Here is a 22,180-nt window from a genome sequence, read left to right on the forward strand (position 1 = left end):
CATGACTCACATCAAAGATAAATATATTCCAGTGAGGAAGAAGGATTCTGTGAAGGCAATAAATCAACCATGATTAACCAAGGAAGTGAAAGATAATACTTAAGAGCCATGGTGTTGGGGTAGTATATTAGTATGGATAGAGGATTGGGTAACTAATAGAAGACCGAGTTGCAATAAGAGGGGTATTTTCAGGATGTTAACCTGTAGCTCGTGGAGTGCCACAGGGCTCAGTGCTGGGGCCACAATTGTGTCCAATAATATTGACTTGGACGAGGGAAGTGAATGTGTTTTTGTCAAGTTGGCATAAAAATAGGTATGAAGGCAAGTGAGATGACACCAGAGTCTATAGAGAAATATAGACAGGTTAAGTGACTGGGAGAAAACTTGGCAGATGGAATATAATGTAGGAAAATGTGAAGTTAACGCACTGGTAGGAAGAATAAAGTGCTGAATATTATTTAAATGCAGAAAGCTGTAGCACAGAGGGATTTCCTTGTGCATAAATCACAAAGATCTACCGTGCAATTTCAGCAGGTAATTGGGAAAGCAAATGGAATGTTGGCCTTTATTTTAAAGGGATTGGAGTACAAAAATAAAGAATCTTGCTAAATCTATACAAAGCATGAGGAAGACCACACCTGGAATACTGTGAATAGTTTTGGTCCCCTTATGTAAGGAAAGATATCCTGGCATTGGAGGCAGCCCAGAGAGGTTCAGTCGGTCATTGGTTCCCAACCTTCTTTACGTCATGGCACAACTTTATATTCTTAAAAGGATTTTGAGGCACACCTATTTTCTCCAAACTGCCATCTCGCTAAAACCTTTTATCTCTAAAATCTCCCCTTTTTAAAAAAAAAAAAGGTCAAGTCACCATTCCAGACAATTTTTATTAGTTTCTTGGGTTTACAATGAAAGCCTTGGGCGAAATTCTCCGTAATCGGCGCGATGTCCGCCGACCGGCGCTAAAAAAGGCGCAAATCAGTCTGGCATTGCGCCGCCCCAAAGGTGCGGAATCCTCCGCATCTTGAGCGGCCGAGCCCTAACCTTGAGGGGCTAGGCCCGCGCCGGACTGATTTCCGCCCCGCCAGCTGGCGGGAAAGGCCTTTCGCGGAAATGACATTGCCGGGCGGCACATGCGCGGGAGCGTCAGCGGCTGCTCACTGCATCCCTGCGCATGCGCAGTGGAGGGGGTCTCTTCCGCCTCCACCATGGTGGAGACCGTGGCGAAGGCGGAAGGGAAAGAGTGCGCCCACGGCACAGGCCCACCCACGGATCGGTGGGCCCCGATCGCGGGCCAAGCCACCGTGGGGGCACCCCCGGGGCCAGATCGCCCCCCCACCCCCCCGGAGCCCGCCCGCGCCGCCTTGTCCCGCTGGTAAAAGAGGTGGTTTAATCCACGCCGGCGGGACAGGCATTTTAGCAGCGGGACTTCGGCCCATCCGGGTCGGAGAATCGCCGGGGGGGACCGCCAACCGGTGCAGCTCGATTCCCGCCCCCGCCGAATCTCCGGTGCCGGAGAATTCGGCAACCGGCGGGGGGCGGTATTTGCGTGTCAAATACAATATTGGAGCCTGTTTCTCCTTTCCTTAACTTTATTGGTTCATGCCTCTTAATCTTTGTCTTCTTCCCTTACTGGGAACTTTGTTTTTTCTTCTCTCCAGTTTTTTTTTTTTATACAACCTTTCCCTTGCTCCTTCCAGACTTTTGCGCCTGTTTTGAGTTTTTGTTTTTTTGTGCAGATGCACGAGGCCTTTGTCTTCAACTCTGTGGTCGGCAGCTCCAATTCCCAAATAATTGGTATCCCCTGCTCATGCCAGGAATGGGCTGCACATGCACAGTTTGGAATGTTTATGTTGGTAATCCGAACTGTGCATCTGCCGGCTGGGAAAGGGCCACGCATGCACAGTTTTTGTTTCACATTGTTTGGTCAGGCGTATGCGCATGGGCCTATGTTAAAATCTGAACTGCACATGTGCGGTCCATTCCCTGCCTGCACATGTGTGGGAGGCCCGAGGTTCATCGGGACATGGGGATGCTGACCACTGAGCCAAATACTAAGATTAGATTTAGTTTATTTACACTAATGTTTAATCATATCGAATCTTACTTTGTGGCACACTTGCGGAACCTCCACAGCACACCGGTTGGGAACCTCTGCATAAGGTTGACCCCAGACAGGGAGGGATTTTCTGAAGAGGTTGAGTAAGTTGGGCCTGTATTCATTTGAGTTTAGAAGAATGAGAGGTGAACTGTATGAGGCATATAGGATTCTCAAGGGCTTGGCAGAATAGATGGGAAGAGGTTTTTTCCCCCTTGTTGGAGAGTCTAGGACGAGCAGGCATAATGCCCAAGTAAGGGGTCGCCCATTTAAGACCGAGATGAGGAAAAGTTTCTTCTGAGGATAGTGAATATATGGAATTCTATACCGCAGAGGGCTGTAGAGACTAGGTTAAGTATGTTAAAGGTTGAGATAGACAGATTTTTAATCGTATGGAAATCAAGGGCTGTGGGGATAAGGTGGGAAAATGGAGTTGAGTATTATCAGATCAGTCACGATCTCATTGAATGGTAGAGCAGACTTGATGGGCTAAATGGCCTACTTCTGCTCCTCGTGGCCTGTCCTGACACAGAAATATATAATCCCCAACCTTGCCCTTCTTTCAGCCAGGTTTTTATTAAAGCTACAAAATTGTCTTTCCACATGGCAATATATGCCTATAACTCACCAATCTTATTTACCATACTGTGCATTGACATAAGTGAACGGGAACCCTGATTTTGAATATATTACTTTCTCCCTTACTCTGAACCCACTTATTAACTTGCTATTTTCCAATATTTTGTTCACCTTGGTCATCCTCTCTCTGATATTATTTCTTGGTTTCCACACCCCTACCAGCTTAAACACACCTCAGCAGCTCAAGCAAATTTCCCCTCAAATAATGTGGCTGCGGCTCTGTTTGGGTGTCGCCTATCCAGCCTGTACTGGTCCCATCATCCCCAAAGTGTGTTACCATGTCCCATAAATGTCCCCCCACCACCTTTCCAGCCATGTATTCATCTGCTTTATCTTCCTATTTCTATATTTGCTTGTATGTGGTACTGAGAGTAATCTGGAGCTAACTACTTTGAGATCCTGCTTGCTAATTTACTACCTATATTCCTAAACTATGACTAAAAGATCACATCCCCTTTCTGCCTATGTCGTTGGTGCTAACGTGGGCCACAGATGCTGGTTCACCCTTCCCCCCCCCCCCCCCCCCCCTTCAGAGTGCTAAGCTATAAGGTGACTACCTCCAAAAATGTGCTATCCACAAAATTCTCATCTTCCTGAATGCACTACAGTAACACCAGTTGCTGCTTAAGGTATGGAACCCAGAGTCAAGCTATTGCAAGTGCTTACACTTGATGCACAAAGTGGTTAACCAGGACATAGGAAGAGTCCTGGAGGTCCCAGATTCCACAGGATGGGCACCCTTGAGGTTGTAGCAACCCTCCCATTACTCTATATATATATATATATATATAATTAGATGATAAACCTTACTAATACTAATAAACTGTACTTTATTTTAAAATAAAATAATTGCATTTGCCAGCTATTCTGTTCCTTTCTGTGATTTAGACTCCGTTCCTAACTTTGGAGAAAGGGAAACACAGTAGCAATATTCACCAGCTGATCACTTCATTGCTTTCCTTTGACCCCCCCATTCCACGAGACACTGCTGTACCAGGCCCCAATCCTGGGCTTCAATTTATCTCTTTTCTAGTACTCCTGTCTCCACCCATATCTATCTGCCTGCTTTTCGCTGCTGCTTCAGGCAAGTCAGCCAGATATTTCCTTGCGCATGTTTGACCCGATATCACGAGAGGACTTCTTGGGGTCCATGAGGCCCAAGTGTTGAGGGCTTCCAGGGCAACTCACCCCTGACTGTATACCATTTAGGTCTACAAGAGCAGGCCCATGAGGTCTTCCTCTGTACAGCACACCAGTGTCCGTATAGAGTGGGTTTTAGGTCCGATTAAGACCATACCATTGCCCAATAGTTCAAAATCACTTTATTGCAACTGGTTTCATACAAGACTCAGTACATGATGTGCAGAGGCACTTCTGGTGCAGTCATAATCAGTTTGTGTACGGTAGTTAGCAAGTGCATCTTTGTTATTTTTTAAATCATTGAGGTTGTTGCGGACGACTGTTGCTTTAAGATTGCCTTGTGTCCAGACAGTCAACTTGTGGTTTGGAATTCTGATTTTTTTCTTCATGCAACATCTGACTTGCATTATGAGAATCCGTGTTGTCAAAACGAGCAACACTCCCTTTGTATTCTATTGTCATTTTATATATTTACTTTTTTAAGTTCTGATTTACTCGAGAACTAGTAGAGCAATATTTTGTCTCATTTTAACTTCCATATCCAAGTTTGCAGCAAAGAATTGCAATCCGTGGTGTGGAACAGTTAGCAGTTGGAGGCAGAATGGTTTATTCGACCTGTTCACTGAACCCCATTGAAAATGAAGCAGTAATTGCAACTGTCCTTGACAAGAGTGAAGGTGAGCATGTCCAATATTCACATTGTGTGCAAATTTGTTTAAAATAGATTCTGAAATAATTTTGTGGAATGGTCCTTTTTTTATATACATGTAGCCTATAATATTAGCATTGGAGCTCCGTATTAAAATCACTGTGAACAAAGTGGAATGCTTTTAACGGATAGCTATGTGGGAAAATGTTCTGTTCCTCGATGTACGGAAGATATATTTGAGGTTAAATTTCACTTTATTTTGAGTTAGGAAATTCTGGCGCTTTTCATTGTTGGTTTGAATTAGGGGATAAGAAGAATGGAGTATTATAAATTAATTTAACATTTGAAGTGTGGGAGATGTAAAACTTTGCATTATAGGTTAGTTGACAAAATGCTAATTTGTTGTAGGAGCTCTTGAATTAATTGACGTCTCATCAGAGCTGCCAGGGTTGAAGCGGATGCCTGGCTTAACGTCATGGAAGGTAACTCATTTGAGCTAAAACTCATTTTGTCCTTCTTTCCCCTGCTCAAGACTCTCTAAAACATCACGTCTTTGTTCTTGACTGCCGGGACATTGAAGACATCAATTTAAATTTTCCAATGTTCAATTGAAGCCGAGTTCAGTCAAAACTAGAAATGAAATGAAAAATGAAATGAAATGTGGCATCTTGTAACTTTGCAACTCAAAGAAAGGGCTCGATTTGAATTCCAGTCTTGGCTGACTTTTCTACATGTCCTGTCTTCTCTCCTCTCTTTTCTCCTCGTGCAGTACGGAGTTTGCTGATCTTAACTCACAGAAACATAATGGAGGTGAAAAGATGAGATGTGAAGATATGAAGACTAGATTTAAATTATGATTTTTAATGTTGTACTGGCGCACAATTGAATTTGTTGGTTTTCTCTTTGATCGTAATATTTATTTTACTGTATACCAGGTAATGACGAGAGAAGGCCATTGGTATGCTGAATGGTCAGATGTACCAGAGAACAAGCAGACCCAGATCCGCCCTACAATGTTTCCAATCAAAGACCCTGAAAAGCTCAAAGTAATGAATCTGGAGAGATGGTTAGTAGTATTTGGTTCTTGTGATATTACTAATATGATGTATTAAATGTTTAAACTTGAAGATGAAGTTATAACTAATTTAAATTGTGAAACCTAGTAATAGGATCACAATTCATATTTTTTAATTGATGACACAAAATCACTACTGCCTCACGTGCCGAGGTCCCAAGTTTGATCCCGGCTCTGGGTCACTGTCCGTGTGGAGTTTGCACATTCTCCCCGTGTTTGCGTGGGGTTCGCCCCCACAACCAAAGATGGTGGTTTGGCCAAGTTAAACTGCCCCTTAATTGGAAAAAAATGAATTGGTTACTCTAAATTTATTTTTAAAAAATTGATGACACAAAATAGGTAGGCAAGTAAGATGTGTGAAGAGGATGTAAGAAGGCTACAAGGGATATAGATGGGTTAAGTGATTGGTAGTTGGAGTATTCTGTGGGAAAGTGTGAAATTGTCCATTTTGGCAGGAAAAATTAGCATATTATCTAAATGGTGAGAGATTGCAGAACTCTTGAGACGGTGAAGAATCTGGGTGTGGTGCATGAATCGCAAAGGCATAGCATGCAAGTAATTAGGAAAGCTAATCCAATGTTATTGTTTATTAAGAGGTAATTGAATAAAGAAGTAAGGAGGTTCTGCTTCAGTTGTACAGCACATTGGCGAGACCGTATCTGGAGTACTGTGTACAGTATCGGCCTCCATATTTAAGGAACAATGAAGTGCATTGGAAGCAGTTCAGAGAAGGTTTTAAAAAAAAAAAATGAATTTATGGGATGTGGACGTTGCTAGCTAGATGACCATTTATTGTCCCATCCCTAGTTGTTCTTGAGACGGTGGTGGTGAGCTGCCTTCCTGAACTGCTGCAGTGCATGTGGTGTAGGTGCACGCACCGTGCTGTTGGGGAGGGGGTTCCAGGATTTTGACCCAGCGACAGTGAAGGAACGGAGATACATTTCCAAGGCAGGATGTTGAGTGGCTTGGAGAGGAACTTCCAGGTGGTGATGTTCCCAGGTACCTGCTGATCTTGTTCTTCTAGATGGTAATGGTCATGGGTTTGGAAGGTGCTGCCGAAGAAATCTTGGTGAGCTCCTGCAGTGCATCTTTGACCTGCTCTGGTAGCCACAGTGTTTATGTGGCTGGTCCAATTCAGTTTCTGGTCAGTGGTAACCCTCAGGATGTTAGTGGAGAATTCACTGGTGTAATTCCATTGAATGTCAAGAAGTATTGGTTAGATCCTCTCTTATTGGCAGTGGTCATTGCCTGGCAATTGTGTGGTGCGAATGTTACTTGCCACTTGTCAGCCCAAGTCTGGATATTGTCCAGGTCATGCTGGATTTGGACATGGACTTTACCAGACTAATACTTGGAAAGGGCAGGGCGGGTTATCTTGATGAGGAAAGGTTAGACCGTTTAGACTTGGATCCGTTGGGAGTTTAGAACAGTAAGAGACTACTTTATTGAACTTCTGAGGGGTCTTGACAGAGTGGGGAATGTCGGGGTAAATGTTTAAAAATAAGGGGTTGTCCATTTAAAACAGATGAGGAGAAACCTTTTCTCTGAGGGTCATGAGCCTTTGCAATTCTTTCCCTCAAAAGATAGTGGAAGCAGTGCCTTTGAATATTTTTAAGGCAGAACTGGATATAATCTTGATGAGCAAGGAGGTGAAAGGTTATGGGGGGAATGTGGAGTTTTGGCAGCAATCAGATCAGCCATGATCTTATTGAAGGGCAGAGCAGACTCGAGGGGCTGAGTAAAGAACAAAGAAAATTACAGCACAGGAACAGGCCCTGCAGCCCTCCCAGCCTGCGCCGATCCAGATCCTTTTATCTGAACCTGTCACCTATTTTCCAAGGATCTACTTCCCTCTGTTCCCCGCCCATTCATATATCTGTCTAGATGCATCTTATATGATGCTAATGTGCCCGCCTCTACCACCTCCGCTGGCAAAGCATTCCAGGCACCCACCACCCTCTGCGTAAAAAAAACCTTCCACGCACATCTCCCTTAAACTTTCCCCCTCTCACCTTGAAATCATGACCCCTTGTAATTGACACCCCGACTCTTGGAAAAAGCTTGTTGCTATCCACCCTGTCCATACCTCTCATAATTTTGCAGACCTCAATCAGGTCCCCCTTCAACCTCCGTCTTTCCAACGAAAACAATCCTAATCTACTCAACCTTTCTTCATAGCTAGCACCCTCCATACCAGGCAACATCCTGGTGAACCTCCTCTGCACCCTCTCTAAAGCATCCACATCCTTCTGGCAATGTGGCAACCAGAACTGCACGCAGTATTCCAAATGTGGCCTAACCAAAGTCCCATACAACTGTAACATGACCTGCCGATTCTTGTACTCCATACCCCGTCCGATGAAGGCAAGCATGCTGTATGCCTTCTTGACCACTCTTATCGACCTGCGTTGCCACCTTCAGGGTACAATGGACCTCAACTCCCAGATCCCAGGACTCTTCCATTGACCGTATAGTCCGCTCTTGAATTAGATCTTCCAAAATGCATCACTTTGCATTTGCCTGGATTGAATTCCATCTGCCATTTCTCTGCCCAACTCTCCAATCTATTTATATTTTGCTGTATTCTCTTGACAGTCCTCCTCGCTGTCTGCAACTCCACCAATCTTAGTATCATCTGCAAACTTGCTAATCAAACCACCTATACCTTTGTCCACATCATTTATGTATATCACAAACAACAGTGGTCCGAGCACGGATCCCTGCGGAACACCTCTAGTCACCTTTCTCAATTTTGAGACACTCCCTTCCACCACTACTCTCTGTCTCCTCTTGCCCAGCCAGTTCTTTATCCATCTAGGTAGTACACCCTGAACCCCATACGACTTCACTTTTTGCATCAACCTGCCATGGGAAACTTTATCAAATGCCTTACTAAAGTCCATGTATATGACATCTACAACCCTTCCCTCAACAATTAACATTGTCACTTCCTCAAAGAATTCTATTAGGTTTGTAAGACATGACCTTCCCTGCACAAAACCATGCTGCCTATCACTGATAAGTCTATTTTCTTCCAAATGTGAATAGATCCTATCCCTCAGTATCTTCTCCAACAGTTTGCCTACCACTGACGTCAAGCTCGCGTGTCTATAAATCCCTGGATTATCCCTGCTACCCTTCTTAAGCAAAGGGACAACATTAGCAATTCTCCAGTCCTCCGGGACCTCGCCTGTGCTCAAGAATGCTGCAAAGATATCTGTTAAGGCCCCAGCTATTTCTTCCCTCAGGAACCTGGGATAGATCCCATCCGGACCTGGGGACTTGTCCACCTTAATGCCTTTTAGAATACCCAAAACTTCCCCCTTCCTTATGCCGACTTGACCGAGATTATTTAAACATCCATCCTTAGCCTCAACATCCGTCATGTCCCTCTCCTTGGTGAATACCGATGCAAAGTACTCATTAAGAATCTCACCCATTTCCTCTGACTCCACGCATAAATTCCCTCTTTTGTCTTTGAGTGGGCCAATCCTTTCTCTAATTATCCTCTTGCTCCTTGTATACGAATAAAAGGCTTTGGGATTTTCCTTAACCCTGTTAGCCAAAGATATTTCATGACCCCTTTTAGCCCTCTTTATTGCGCGTTTGAGATTTGTCCTACTTTCCCGATATTCCTCCAAAGCTTCATCAGATTTAAGTCGCCTAGATCTTGTGTATGCTTCCTTTTTCATCTTAGCTAGACGTACAATTCCACCCGTCATCCATGGGTCCCTAATCTTGCCATTTCTATCCCTCATTTTCACAGGGACATGTCTGTCCCGCACTCTAATCAACCTTTCCTTAAAAGACTCCCACATTTCAAATGTGGATTTACCCTTAAACAGCTGCTCCCAATCCACATTCCCTAGTTCCTGCCGAATTTTGTTATACTTGGCTTTTCCCAATTTAGCACTCTTTCTTTAGGACCACTTTCGTCTTTGTCCATGAGTATTCTAAAACTTACGAAATTGTGATCGCTATTCCCAAAGTAATCACCGACTGGAACTTTAACCACCTGGCCGGGATCATTCCCCAATACCAGGTCCAGTATGGCCCCTTCCCAAGTTGGACTATTTACATACTGCTCTAAAAAACTCTCCTGGATGCTCCTTACAAATTCTGCTCCATCTACGCCTCCAACACTACATGAGTCCCATTCAATGTTGGGGAAGTTAAAATCTCCCATCATGACCACCCTATTGCTCCTAACTCCCTAAATTCTGATTGTAGGACCTCATCCTGTTTTTTTACCTACATCGTTGGTGCCTATATGCACCACGACAACTGGCTGTTCACCCTCCCCCTTCAGTATGTCCTGCAGCCGATCTGAGACATCCCTGACCCGTGCACCCGGGAGGCAACATACCATTCGGGAGTGTCGTTTTCGACCACAGAAACGCCTGTCTACTCCCCTTATGATTGAATCCCCTATGACTATAGCCCTGCCAGTCTTTTTTCCGCCCTTCTGTGCAGCAGAGCCAGCCACGGTGCCATGAGCCTGTCTACTACTGCCTTCCCCTGGTGAGTCATCTCCCCCAACAGTATCCAAAACGGTATATCTGTTTTGGAGGGAGATGACCGCAGGGGACACCTGCACTGCCTTCCTGCTCTTTCTCTGCCTTTTGGTCACCCATTCCCTGTCTCCCTCACCAACCCTAATCTGCGGTGTGACCAACTCACTGAACGTGCTATCCACAACCTCCTCAGCATCGCGGATGCTCCAAAGTGAGTCCATCTGCAGCTCCAGAGCCGTCATGCGGTCTAACAGGAGCTGCAGCTGGACACACTTCCCGCACATGAAGGAGTCAGGGGCATCGGCCGCGTCCTTGAACTCCCACATTGAGCACGAGGAGCATAACACGGGTCTGGGATCTCCTGCCATTTTTACACTTTATCTTAACTGATTACAAATATAATATCAAATAATGAATAAGTGAAAGGAATAAGGGGCGTCATTCTCCGACCCCCCCCCCCCCGCCGGGTTGGAGAATCGCCGGGGGCTGCCGTGAATCCCGCCGGTTGCCGAAGTCTCCGGTACCGGATATTCGGCGGGGGCGGGAATTGGGCCGCGCCAGTTGGCGGGCCCCCCCGCTGGATTCTCCGGCCCGGATGGGCCGAAGTCCCGCTGATAAATTGCCTGTCCCGCCGGCGTGGATTAAACCACCTTTTGAACGGCGGGACAAGGCGGTGTGGGCGGGCTCCGGGGTCCTGGGGGGTGCGCGGGGCGATCATGGTGGCCTGGCCCGCGATCGGGGCCCACCGATCCGCGGGCGGGCCTGTGCCGTGGGGGCACTCTTTCCCTTCCGCGTCCGCCACGGTCTCCACAATGGCGGAGGCGGAAGAGACTTCCTCCACTGCGCATGCGTGGGAAACTGTCAGCGGCCGCTGACGCTCCCGCGCATGCGTCACCCCGAGATGTCATTTCTGCGCCAGCTGGCGGGGCAACAAAAGCCGTTTCCGCCAGCTAGCGGGGCGGAAATTCCTCCGGCGTCGGCCTAGCCCCTCAATGTTGGGGCTCGGCCCCCAAAGATGCGGAGCATTCCGCACCTTTGGGGCGGCGCGATGCCTGTCTGATTGGCGCCGTTTTGGGCGAATTTCGCCCAAGGATTTTACTTACCAATCACAATACTTACCAACCCACGAAGAGTTAAATTTCTCCCAGCTACTTACCTTCCCGACAGACCCCTGGCCACTGCTCCCGCCGAAAATCTGAAGCTATAACTTGCGGATAAAAGAAAAGGAAAAGAGAGAGCTTACCTGATATTCACTCACCCCCTTAGGTTAGAGGAGGTGGAAGGGTGGGAGACACCACAAGTGTAGTGTCTCGGGTTTAGCAACCGCCCAACTTAAATAGAGGTAAAAATCAAACACTTGAGCACCTACCTGGTTCCCAAGCTGCACTCCGGCTCCCTCTCTCTCCCGCTCCTGGAAATGAAGGCCGCTGGAATCTGGGGGCAAGTTTAAACACCTACCTGAATCCCAAGCTGCACTCGCTGCGCTCCGGCTCCCACTGTCTCTTCCGCTCCTGGAAATGAAGGCCGCTGGAACCTGGGAGCAAGTTTAAACACCTACCTGCTTACTCTTGCTCCCAGTTCATATCTTGAGATTAACCATGGGCATGTCCACGCTTGATAAAAGCCTCAAATTATCACCAATACATTTGCAAGGAATTCTCTTCCACCAAGGCCTGTTAACCGTGGCAATGCAACACCATGCTTACTTTAAACTGTTGTAGTAGCGTAGAGTGGTAATAAAAAGGTACTTTATGAAATATGAAATTACTCTGAAGCATGAGACCATATTGGCTCAATTTAAGGAAGGGGTAACAAATACCCGTTTGTCTGTACCAAAATATCAGAACCTTTTCTTTTCCCTACTTTATTGACATCTTGATTGTAAAGAAAAGAAAATAACAAGCAGTTTTATTTTTGGAAGATTTTGAATATTTGTGAAGACTGCATAATTTTCTATGTCACTGACTTGCAAGAGAGAAAAATGAACCGCCATATTCAATTTTCACTTGTATGACGACCCATTTTTTTTTTTTTTACAGCATTAGAATACTTCCTCATCATCAAAATACTGGAGGATTTTTTGTTGCTGTTCTGGAGAAAAACGCTCCTATGCCGTGGAACAAGCGAGAACCAAAGGTAAGGTGGTGTGCCTGTTCGTGATATTTTTTTAAAAAAATGCTTTTGTGCTCAATGTTCCTGCATTTTTCACTCTTTTATTCTCCAAATGTTCCAGGCAGTTAGCAAGAAGACAGGCTGGTGAGCGTAATGTTCCCGTTTCTGAATTATGCATTTGACTGAAAAAGTGGGCATGTACCCTGTTCATTGTTGCTTATTGAACATAATTGCAAGGAGATTTGTAAGAACTGTTTGAGTTAACCTTTTTATCTTCCTACTATCTCTCCACTTCTTCCATGCTTCTTTTAAGTAAGCATCTTTCTTGAATCCCATTGTGATCATTTCAACAAACTATGCTAGTACAAGCAACACTAAACTGCCTAAAATCTGATGCCCTTTCTGTTAAGCTGCCTGTATCGTGATCTTCAGTTTAGCCTCGAAGATTATGCTTTGAGTAGTAGTAAGCATTTTTGTGTTGGGGTGGGAGGCAGGTTAAAGAAAAGGATCTATGATTAATCATTTCAACTATGCTGTGTCCTATTTGAGAGCAATTTAATCCTGTTTTATAACCAGGATTATCTTTTGTAACTGACATCTGTGCATTGTATTCTTTCTAGTATGTTAATTCTCTAATAATTATGTCCCTGATCTGTACTCTGAAAACTGTTTTAATTAACACCGAAATAGGAACATTGTCCCTACTGGCACCACCATCTTGCTAAATCTCTGGATCCGTTGAAGTTGGGATGCTTAATTAAGCTTGGGTACACTGCTGTCTCATGGCGCCAAGGACCCGGGTTAAATCCTAGCCCCCATGCCACTCGACGTGGAGTTTGCACATTCTACCCGTGTCTGCGTGGGTCTCACCCTCACAACCCAAAAGATTGTTTTTTGAAGAATAAAGGGATTAAGGGTTATGGTGTTCGGGCCGGAAAGTGGAGCTGAGTCCACAAAAGATCAGCCATGATCTCGTTGAATGACGGAGCAGGCTCGAGGGGCCAGATGGCCTACTCCTGCTCCTAGTTCTTATGTTCTTATGTGCAGAGTAGGTGGACTGCCCAGACTAACTTGCCCCTTAATTGGGGGGGGGGGGAAACAAGAATTGGGTACTTTAAATTTATAAAAAGAGAAAAAAGCCTGGGTAACCATGTTCTTATCAGATCCATATCTGGTAATTGAAGGACTCGGGAATCTATGCCCAGCACTACACCATACTGAGTGGCTAAAGGATCCTAATTGTGTATATAGAAAAAATATAGGGTCTCTTTGGACTGGTTGATGGACCTGGCGGTCTTTCATTCACATACGCCTACCCCTCCATCTGCCTAATGTAATAATATCTTTTCAAAATCCAGACCTAGTTTCAATGAAACAATGGAAGTAATGCATAGAAATTTGATTTCATTTCCTCAAAATGTCTGAAATCCATTTGTGATATCCAGATAAAAAGATTGATAAAAGAAGCTGGAGAGATGACACACAAGTGGGTATAGAGGGCCGACCTTCCCTTAGTTAATTCAGTAACCATTTTAATCTGTATCTTTGGCAGCTGAGACATAAAACAGCAGCAGCTGCTACCCCAGTGGAAGGTGCTGTTGAGAAACCTGCAGTAATGGATGAAACTAAAATAACTGATGATGGCGAAGAATCATCGGTCAGTAAAGATGGTATTTGTTGGTAGGTTACAGCATCATTTGTGGAACTCCCCAAGGTCACTTGCCTCTTGTTTATTTAATGACAGCTTTGTGCAACTGGCATTGTTTCATGGTCTTCAAGAATTGTAGCAATCCATGTTGTGAAGCAACATAATATGGGTTTGATCCTCTGTGGTGTGCTGTTTATATTTATTCATATAGCTGCGGGGAGGTAGAGGGTAGGAGCTCCCCAGTTGGCAAAGGAAAATCTAGGGTGTGTAGCTTTTGGGGTGTTTTGCTACAACCCTTGGTGACTAGTTTCAGCGTAGTTCGAATAGTCATTGTGCACGCTGGCTGCCTTCTTAGTATAGTTTGCATTGTGCTTCAGGCACATCCAAGAAAACCATGAAGTGGGAACTTTTTTGCAAGCTTTCCCCCATCCTTCTCATTAAATCTGTTGGGTTTTCACTTTCCTGGCTGACATTGGACACCAAAGTAGAGTTTAGAAAAAGCAGTCCAGCTTGTTTAAAATGTTTACCATTTATGAAGTCAAAGTAGTACTGTCACACAGTGTTACTTTTCCTCGATGTCAGGGTTTAAATAGTCCGTTGTCAAATATTTGCAAATGCTGATACTATTTGAATTGAGTATCTTCTCTGCAATTGGAAATATTGCATCCAAATAATTCTTGTGAAAATTCCATTTTTAAATTATCTTTAGTCCACCACCATCAAAGAAAATGAAACTATTTGGATTCAAAGAAGATCCGTTTGTGTTCCTGAATGAAGATGATCCAATATTTCTACCAATTCAGTAAGAATTCTTCAACCTTGTTTTCCTGTCTGAATGAGAATACAAATATTCAGTCTTGTGAACAGTGATTAAATTCTAATGTTTTCAGTCAGGCTGCTCTTCCACAGTGTTATGACAGCTAACAGTTGCTTAGAATGAAAGTCAATTTAATAAATGTTATAAATTGATAGGTCCAAGAATGTGAAAGGTTTATCAATATAAAAGTTTCACTTAAGTGAAATTAACTAATTAATTCATACGAAGTGTGGATTTTAGATCTGATGGGTCTCCAAGGGACTCTAGTCACTGTATAATGAATCATATAATGTTACTCAAAGTACGGCCTACATATCGAAGGATAATGAGTAGTTGAGCTGGTGATGAATAGTTTGCGGTGGGGGGGGGGGGGGGGGGGGGGGGGGAGCAGTTGGGTGGTGATGAATCTGAAAGTGGGTTGCATTACTTGATAGCAGGGTTCATGGGTATTTTTGTAGCAGTTGGCAGAGCAAGGAACATAGTTTGGAGTTGGGCGGTGGTCAGTATGTGGCGTGGCTCTGGTCAACAAATAAGGTTCTATTTTGTGTGGAGGGGAGCTGCAGTTAGAATTCTAGGAAGTTTGCATCGCAAAAAGAGACCATTTGCCTCTTGTGTCTGTGCCAGCAAGCATTGAGGTACAACGTAGGAGAGACTATAGACCCAGAATCTGGACTCCAGGGCTGAGGCTGTGCCTATTTGCTTAATTAATTCGCTGATCCAAAGCTTTAACTTGCATCTGTTCTGTCAATAATTGTTGAATTTTAATTTGCGCCTGTTTCCAGAAGTTGTATAATTTTTTTCATAATGCACAAAATGATTTGAAAGTACATTTGGTGTGTGCAGAGGTGGTTGAGGGCAGAGCTGGGATTTGGAGTTTGAAGTGAAATAGTGCCATCTATGGAGTACTATCTATAAGAGCGAGATCTTAAAATTTGAGTCCAGCCATTCAGGAGTGAAATCGGGGAGCACTTATTCACACCACGAATAGTGGAAATCCTGTGAAAGGGCATTTGAAATGTTATTTTATTTGTTGGGCAAGAGTATTGAGGGCTGTGGTGCAAAGGCAGTTAAATAGAATTTGGATAAAGATCAATCATGATCTAATTGAATGGCAGAACATGTTTGAGGGCCATCATCCTGTGTTCCTAAGCACACACTAGAATTGTCCATTTAAAAATAATAGAATGAGGTATTGATAAGAGTCACAAGGCATTTCAAAGTTATGAGTTTGGAAGTGATTTTGAGAATGGTAAGTGTGTCAATAGGAGGAATTCTAATGTGTGTGACTTTGTATGTTTTAAATTCGTAATTCAATCTGGTTTTGTTCAGAAACAACTTGCAGTTCATTCTCCCAGTCTTGCAGCTGCAAAACTGAATTGCAATGTTGAGATGATAGCAAGCCATCCTTTAGTTGTTGAACCTAGTCTGTTTCTTGCACTGTTGAACTAATTATGCCTTTGTGGAATACAAAGTAGTAGTCATAGCGATGCAGTTGTGCAAATTCTTTCATGCAGATGAATGCCAGTTATGGCAGTGATATATCTTTTGTCAAAGCTTTAGTGTCTAGATTGCATTTTGGAGCAGCCTTTGAATTGCGGAATGTCCAGCCTTGCTGAATAAGCTAATGAAGACTTTATGCTGCACAGCATATTACTGTAACCAAACTGAAGAATAGCTGAATCATTAAATATGCATACTTAATTTGTGGTCAGAACATGTTCAATGCACCTAAGTATTTAAAACAGTGATCTGTGCAAGTTTTACAGGGTGTAATTTTCCAATGGGCAATATCTGCTCGACTGTATTATCAAAATGAGTGTCCTGTTAGATTATCTGCTTTATGAGGAAAATCTCACGTTTTATCAAAATACTGAAACATTTTTAATAGGAAATTTTATCAATTGGATCCATCTTTCCCAAAGTCGAATGTCCTCACTCGAACACATGAGGGAAAGAAACGTCACCTCTACATGGTTTCGAAGGAACTAAGAAATGTGCTTCTCCATAACAGTGAACGAATGAAGGTTGTTGACAAAGTTTCCTTTTTTAATATTCTAGCTTGAAGTTATTGAACATTTTCATTTGGGGAGGCCTCTTTGTTTGTCATACTTTTTACTTGTCGCAGATTAACCTGGGCAGTCTTGTCAGATCAATCTTCCAACTTGAGACTTCCTTTTCAATAAATATACTCTTGAAGCCAATTTTCAGCTAGTGAATACCTTTTATAATTAGTTAGTGTTGAGCTATTAATGGAATAAAGTGGATTTTTAATAGAAAAGCTAAGGAAGGGGAGAATATGGTACAACTAGAAAAATTGAAGTGTAAATATCACTGTAATTATATGGTTGATATGGAATAAAGTGATTCTTGATTGGAATTATCTGATCATTCTAATAAATATTGTTCACAGTCATGGGGCGAAATTCTCCCGAAACGGCGCCAATCAGACGGGCATCGCGCCGCCCCAAAGGTGCGGAATGCTCCGCATCTTTTGGGGGCCGAGCCCCAACATTGAGGGGCTAGGCCGACACCGGAGGAATTTCCGCCCGCCAGCTGGCGGAAACGGCCTTTGTTGCCCCGCCAGCTGGCGCGGAAATGACATCTCGGGGCGGCGCATGCGCGGGAGCATCAGCGGCCGCTGACTGTTTCCCATGCATGCGCAGTGGAGGGAGTCGCTTCCACCTCCGCTATGGTGGAGACCGTGGCGGAGGCGGAAGGGAAAGAGTGCCCCCACGGCACAGGCCCGCCCGCGGATCGGTGGGCCCCGATCGCGGGCCAGGCCACCGTGGGGGCTACCCCCGGGCCAGATCGCTCCGCGCCCCCCCCAGGACCCCGGAGCCCGCCCACGCCGCCTTGTCCCGCCGTTCAAAAGGTGGTTTAATCCACGCCGGCGGGACAGGCAATTTATCGGCGGGACTTCGGCCCATCCGGGCTGGAGAATCCAGCGGGGGGGGGGGGGGGGGCGCCAACCGGCGCGGCCCGATTCCCGCCCCCGCCGAATATCCGGTACCGGAGACTTCGGCAACCGGCGGGGGCGGGATTCACGGCAGCCCCCGGCGATTCTCCAACCCAGCGGGGGGTCGGAGAATGACGCTCCTGATGTGAGATTTGAAAACTCAAGCAACTGGCTTGTCATGGCCAAATGCCCCTTATTCTATGTGCTAATTGATGATCTATGAAGTATTTATGTTACTTTTTAAACAACAAAACGTCGCAGCCATGAGTCATTTCTTCACTAATGCTTTATTTGTAATTAAACATTCATGCCCCCATGTGTCAAATTTTAAAAATGCCTGCCCTCTAAATTGCTTCATAGTCTTGCTTCACCCTCTCTCTTCAACCTTCTCTAATCTCCTAGTCCCTCCCAAATGTGGCACTACTTTCATTTCAATCTTCTTTCTATTTATTGCACCTCTCCCTTTCTTTTCCATGCATATTGTTGATAACAAGAGTTTTTTTCACTGAGCAGCTTGCCTCAGCCACTCCATGGGTAAAATTTTCCATCCCTTCCTGCCGGCAGGATCTTGCGGTCCCGCCGATGGCAGCCCCCGTGGCGCGTTGCCCAATGGTGGAAGATGCAGGGCATGTAAAACCCCGTAGACGTTGGCGGGACTGGAAGATGTCGCAGCCGGCCAGTAGTGATCCACTTCCGCCCCTGGAAAATATGCTGCAGGGTGCATGGAAAATTCCATGAGCCTGTAACCGCTCCCATTTCTCCTTTTCTTAAAAACAATTATTCAAAATTCTCCTATTCTTCAAAAAAAAAGTCTCTTCAGTACTTTGCTTACTATCTTTTAATCTATTGAGGTTCAAACGTTTTCTTTTTCCTATTTGTGAAGTATTCATATTAAAGATATTTTGTAACTTTGACTCCAATTTTCAGGTTTTGTTTGTAAAAGAAAATGAACATTTTTGGCTTCAATATTTGGAAGGTGCTGTAATATATCTGGTTTATTCTCTCAGGTGATTAATACAGGAATTAAAGTTTTGAGTCGCAATAATGATGGAGAAGAATTTGGCTGTGCCTTCCGATTAGCACAAGAGGTAATATTAGCTTTGTCATTTACATTTGTCTCTGGTGGTATTACTGATAGATTTTAAGATAAATAACTTTCTTTTTAAAATTTAGACAATTAAATTTGTGATGCATTTTTTGTTGTACAAATTAGATTTTAAATAGAAAATGCTACATGATTTTGAAACAGAACTTCATTTAAGAAAAATAAATAGCTCTTTGCACTAATCAGACGTATTACCTTGTTACTTAATACGGATGTAACTCATTCTTGTGGGAAATCTCACGTTTTGCAATTATTCGTAATGTCTTAAGTGATTGGACTTTAATATCATTCATAACGGACACTAAATGTTTGTGAGGGTTTGGCTGGTCCTTCCTTGGGACATAAGAACAGAAATAGATCATTTGGCCCTGTTGAGGCTGATCCAACATTCAATATGACCAAGGCTGATCTGCTTGTGCTCTCAGTTCCACCCCCCCCCCCCCCTGTAACCTTTGACTCCATTTGTCTATATATATTTTCCTCAAAAATCATTTGGTGAACCTTTTGGGAAAAATTGCTACTTGCCCCTCAAAAGTAAAGTTCAAAATTTTAAATTTCACAATAGTATGATTATATTCATCCACAGAATTGTCTTGTATGTTTTATTTTTTATGGCCTCTTCCAAAAGTCTGGACTTAGACATGATGTGTTTTCCCTGAATTATAATGTTAGCTGTATTTAAATTATGCAGTATCTGTGTGCACTGTACATACTCCCCATGGTGCTTCAGCAGCAGAACTGTTCAAATATTTTTCTTCATGCTTCTTGGTTGCTTAATTATTTTAAAATTTAGAGCGGATATTTCAAAATCTTTATTCAGGCACAGTTCAATTTGACTTTTTTCAAGTTGCGGTTTTATTCACGGATATAAAAAATGACTGTTTTAATTGTATACCTTGAACCAGTTTGTGCCCTGTAAGCTTCATGAATTGAATTGAATTAAGGGACACAAAGCTTTCCTTCATCTTCATTTGAGTTCACTTTTCAAATAATAAATTAGGCACTTTGCTTCAAAGTTAAACTATAATTATGATGATTGCTGATAGTCAGGGTTAGAAAATATTAATGTTGGTGTAATGACAGCTGCTAGACGAGTTTAGTCAAGAGAAGCAACCTTTAATTAGCTCTTGGTTATCATCTGCACCAGCAATAGAAATTTTTTAATGCTAATTTATGATACCTGTTCAACAATGTCTGTCTTCATAATTGTAATTCTTTAAAACAGGTAACAAATTTATCAGTGTTTTTATAGATTTAATTATCAGCTATGATTTATAGGAAAAATAGTCACTTAGTCAGTTAACCAGAGTACCAGCATCTCAAACCTTTTGGTCATCGCTGATCCACATCGTAATTCTGTTTACCCATCATTTCTTGTGATAAATTCATTTTCAGCTTGCATCGAGTTGCCACTCTTAAATAAATGTTTAACTTTTGTCCAAAGCAGAAGCCCTAGTTCTTGCTGGTGCTTTTGCTTGTATAGTGCTATTTGTATTATCTGTCCCCAATTTATCAGCAACTGGTTACAGTTGTCTATTCTTAAACATAAAAAAACCTAAGCTGAGATTATCCAAACTTATTTAAGTCTGGCCTGTAACAACCAGCAAAGAAAGGAGATTTTCTGTGTAAGGATGATTTGTACCCATCCTCAAAGGTATAAGGAGACTGCTGGAAAATCACTATTATACCTGAGGAAAACTGTAGCTGACAGCTTGAATAAACTCATTGAGGGTTGGATTCATCCGACCTTAGTCCTTGCCACCGTTTGAGTTTAACTCTCAAAATTGCTACTGACGTGTTGCACAGTTTGGGTGTGCTTGCACTGTTGAGCGGCTGAAGAGAGAACTTAAGTGGTTCTGGTTTGCATATTATTGCTTTTCAAAAGAAATTGAGAGTTGACTTGTCTATAAGGTAAACATTTCTGTGGCTCTTATTTGGCAGGGGGAATGTTGTAACCTGCCTGCTTGCCATTGGCTGGGGACTAAATGGCAATCCCACAATCCTTGGAGTATGAGCTTCCCTTATGAGGGGGACAGAGAAATCATTAACAGAGTCCCTGCAGCTGGCCAGTATGGAACCAGCTAGAGCGGAGTGAGCAGCAAGGGAATACTGCTGCTGTTGTATATATGTAAATAAAGTTATTTCTTTTGATTCTTCAAATTCGTGCTGGATTCTTCATGGGCCCTCGCTAAAGGGAACAAGACGTTAAAATTTTTAGCTAAGGTGTTAGAAATTTTAGATAATTTCTGTGCCATAGCAAATGTGTTGAAACCGTGGAGGCTCAGAAAATGATTACGGATGAATAAGCAGAAGTAAGTGTTCAAAACCATTAAAAATATGGACCCTATTCTAAAATGGTGCCAACAATTTTTAGCAATACTGTCTGAGATGAATTTTTTGGAGGAATATGCAGAGTTCCCTGGAAATTCATAGTAATTATATTTCATTTTCACAGACATGGTAGTTGTGTAATTATTTAGCGTTACATGAGCGAAGCAAATGTTGAGATGTCGAGTAGGAATGTTCAAATTGCCAGCAATTTAGTTTCCAAGACCTGGCACTATGGCTCTCTAAAACACAGCTCAGTCCTGTCTATGTTCCTGACATATATTTCATCCTGTTTGATTTGGGTCTGTATTTTTGGAAAGAGTGGTTGTGCTGCTGATGACTGATCGGTAGCTACGTCCTTAATCGCCCAAATTTGTTGTCATTAGAAGCCTGATGGCTAAGTGAATGAAACTATGGATTTCAAATTTATTTATGTAGCTCTGGGGCCCCTATGTATACAATGTGGTCTAAGTGGACCATCAGGAGAACGCCCTTACTGGAAGAGAACCTGCGGTTAGAATACCAAAGGGAATACTCTGTTCTGTGGAGTGTGAATTTCTGAATTCTGTCAGCTGACCAGTACATGGTCCTACATAGGGTATCATGTATTGAATATTAGATGCATGTTTCTCAAAGTTAAATATAAGCAGCTAACGGCATACTTTTATGGTCTTCAGGGTATTTATACCATAAATCCATACATTAATGGAAGAATCATTAAGATTTCTATTGAGGATGTTATGGTGCTTCTAACGCAAGAAAATCCATTCATTGGCAAACTTACAAGTGAACCTCAGAAACAAGCCAAGAAGCTGAGTAAGTTGCTATGTTGACATATTTTCTTAATAAAGAGCTCGCATCTCATTTATAATGTGGGAATTAACTGTGTTTCTGTATTGTTTTGAAAGTATAATTTTTGCTGCTGGTGCATGTTTTTCTTGCACATTGCTCAGAAATGGTCTGATTGATTTTGTATGCAAAATGGGCTCCAGCTGCAATATTAAAAATTAAATTTAGTAGCTTAGTGTGATGCTTTAAAATGCCAGGTGTTTGATCATGGGCTCACTCACTACATCATGCAATTCCCAGTGTGTTTGTA

The 22,180-nt window shown here is 43.2% G+C and overlaps 1 protein-coding gene across 1 annotated transcript in view; it reads left to right on the forward strand.

Annotated features, from left to right (window-relative positions):
• nsun2 (NOP2/Sun RNA methyltransferase 2) overlaps nt 1-22,180 on the forward strand; it is a 62,596-nt gene that overhangs the window by 36,521 nt on the left and 3,895 nt on the right. The window contains exons 9-17 of the mRNA XM_072509485.1: nt 4,424-4,554; nt 4,935-5,008; nt 5,462-5,592; nt 12,155-12,251; nt 13,780-13,907; nt 14,585-14,677; nt 16,581-16,716; nt 18,656-18,736; nt 21,759-21,897. Coding sequence (XP_072365586.1) covers nt 4,424-4,554; nt 4,935-5,008; nt 5,462-5,592; nt 12,155-12,251; nt 13,780-13,907; nt 14,585-14,677; nt 16,581-16,716; nt 18,656-18,736; nt 21,759-21,897 — 1,010 coding nt within the window. The remainder of the gene's footprint in view (nt 1-4,423; nt 4,555-4,934; nt 5,009-5,461; nt 5,593-12,154; nt 12,252-13,779; nt 13,908-14,584; nt 14,678-16,580; nt 16,717-18,655; nt 18,737-21,758; nt 21,898-22,180) is intronic.

Source organism: Scyliorhinus torazame, chromosome 6, assembly GCF_047496885.1.
Source record: "Scyliorhinus torazame isolate Kashiwa2021f chromosome 6, sScyTor2.1, whole genome shotgun sequence".
Taxonomy (NCBI): Eukaryota; Metazoa; Chordata; class Chondrichthyes; order Carcharhiniformes; family Scyliorhinidae; genus Scyliorhinus; species Scyliorhinus torazame.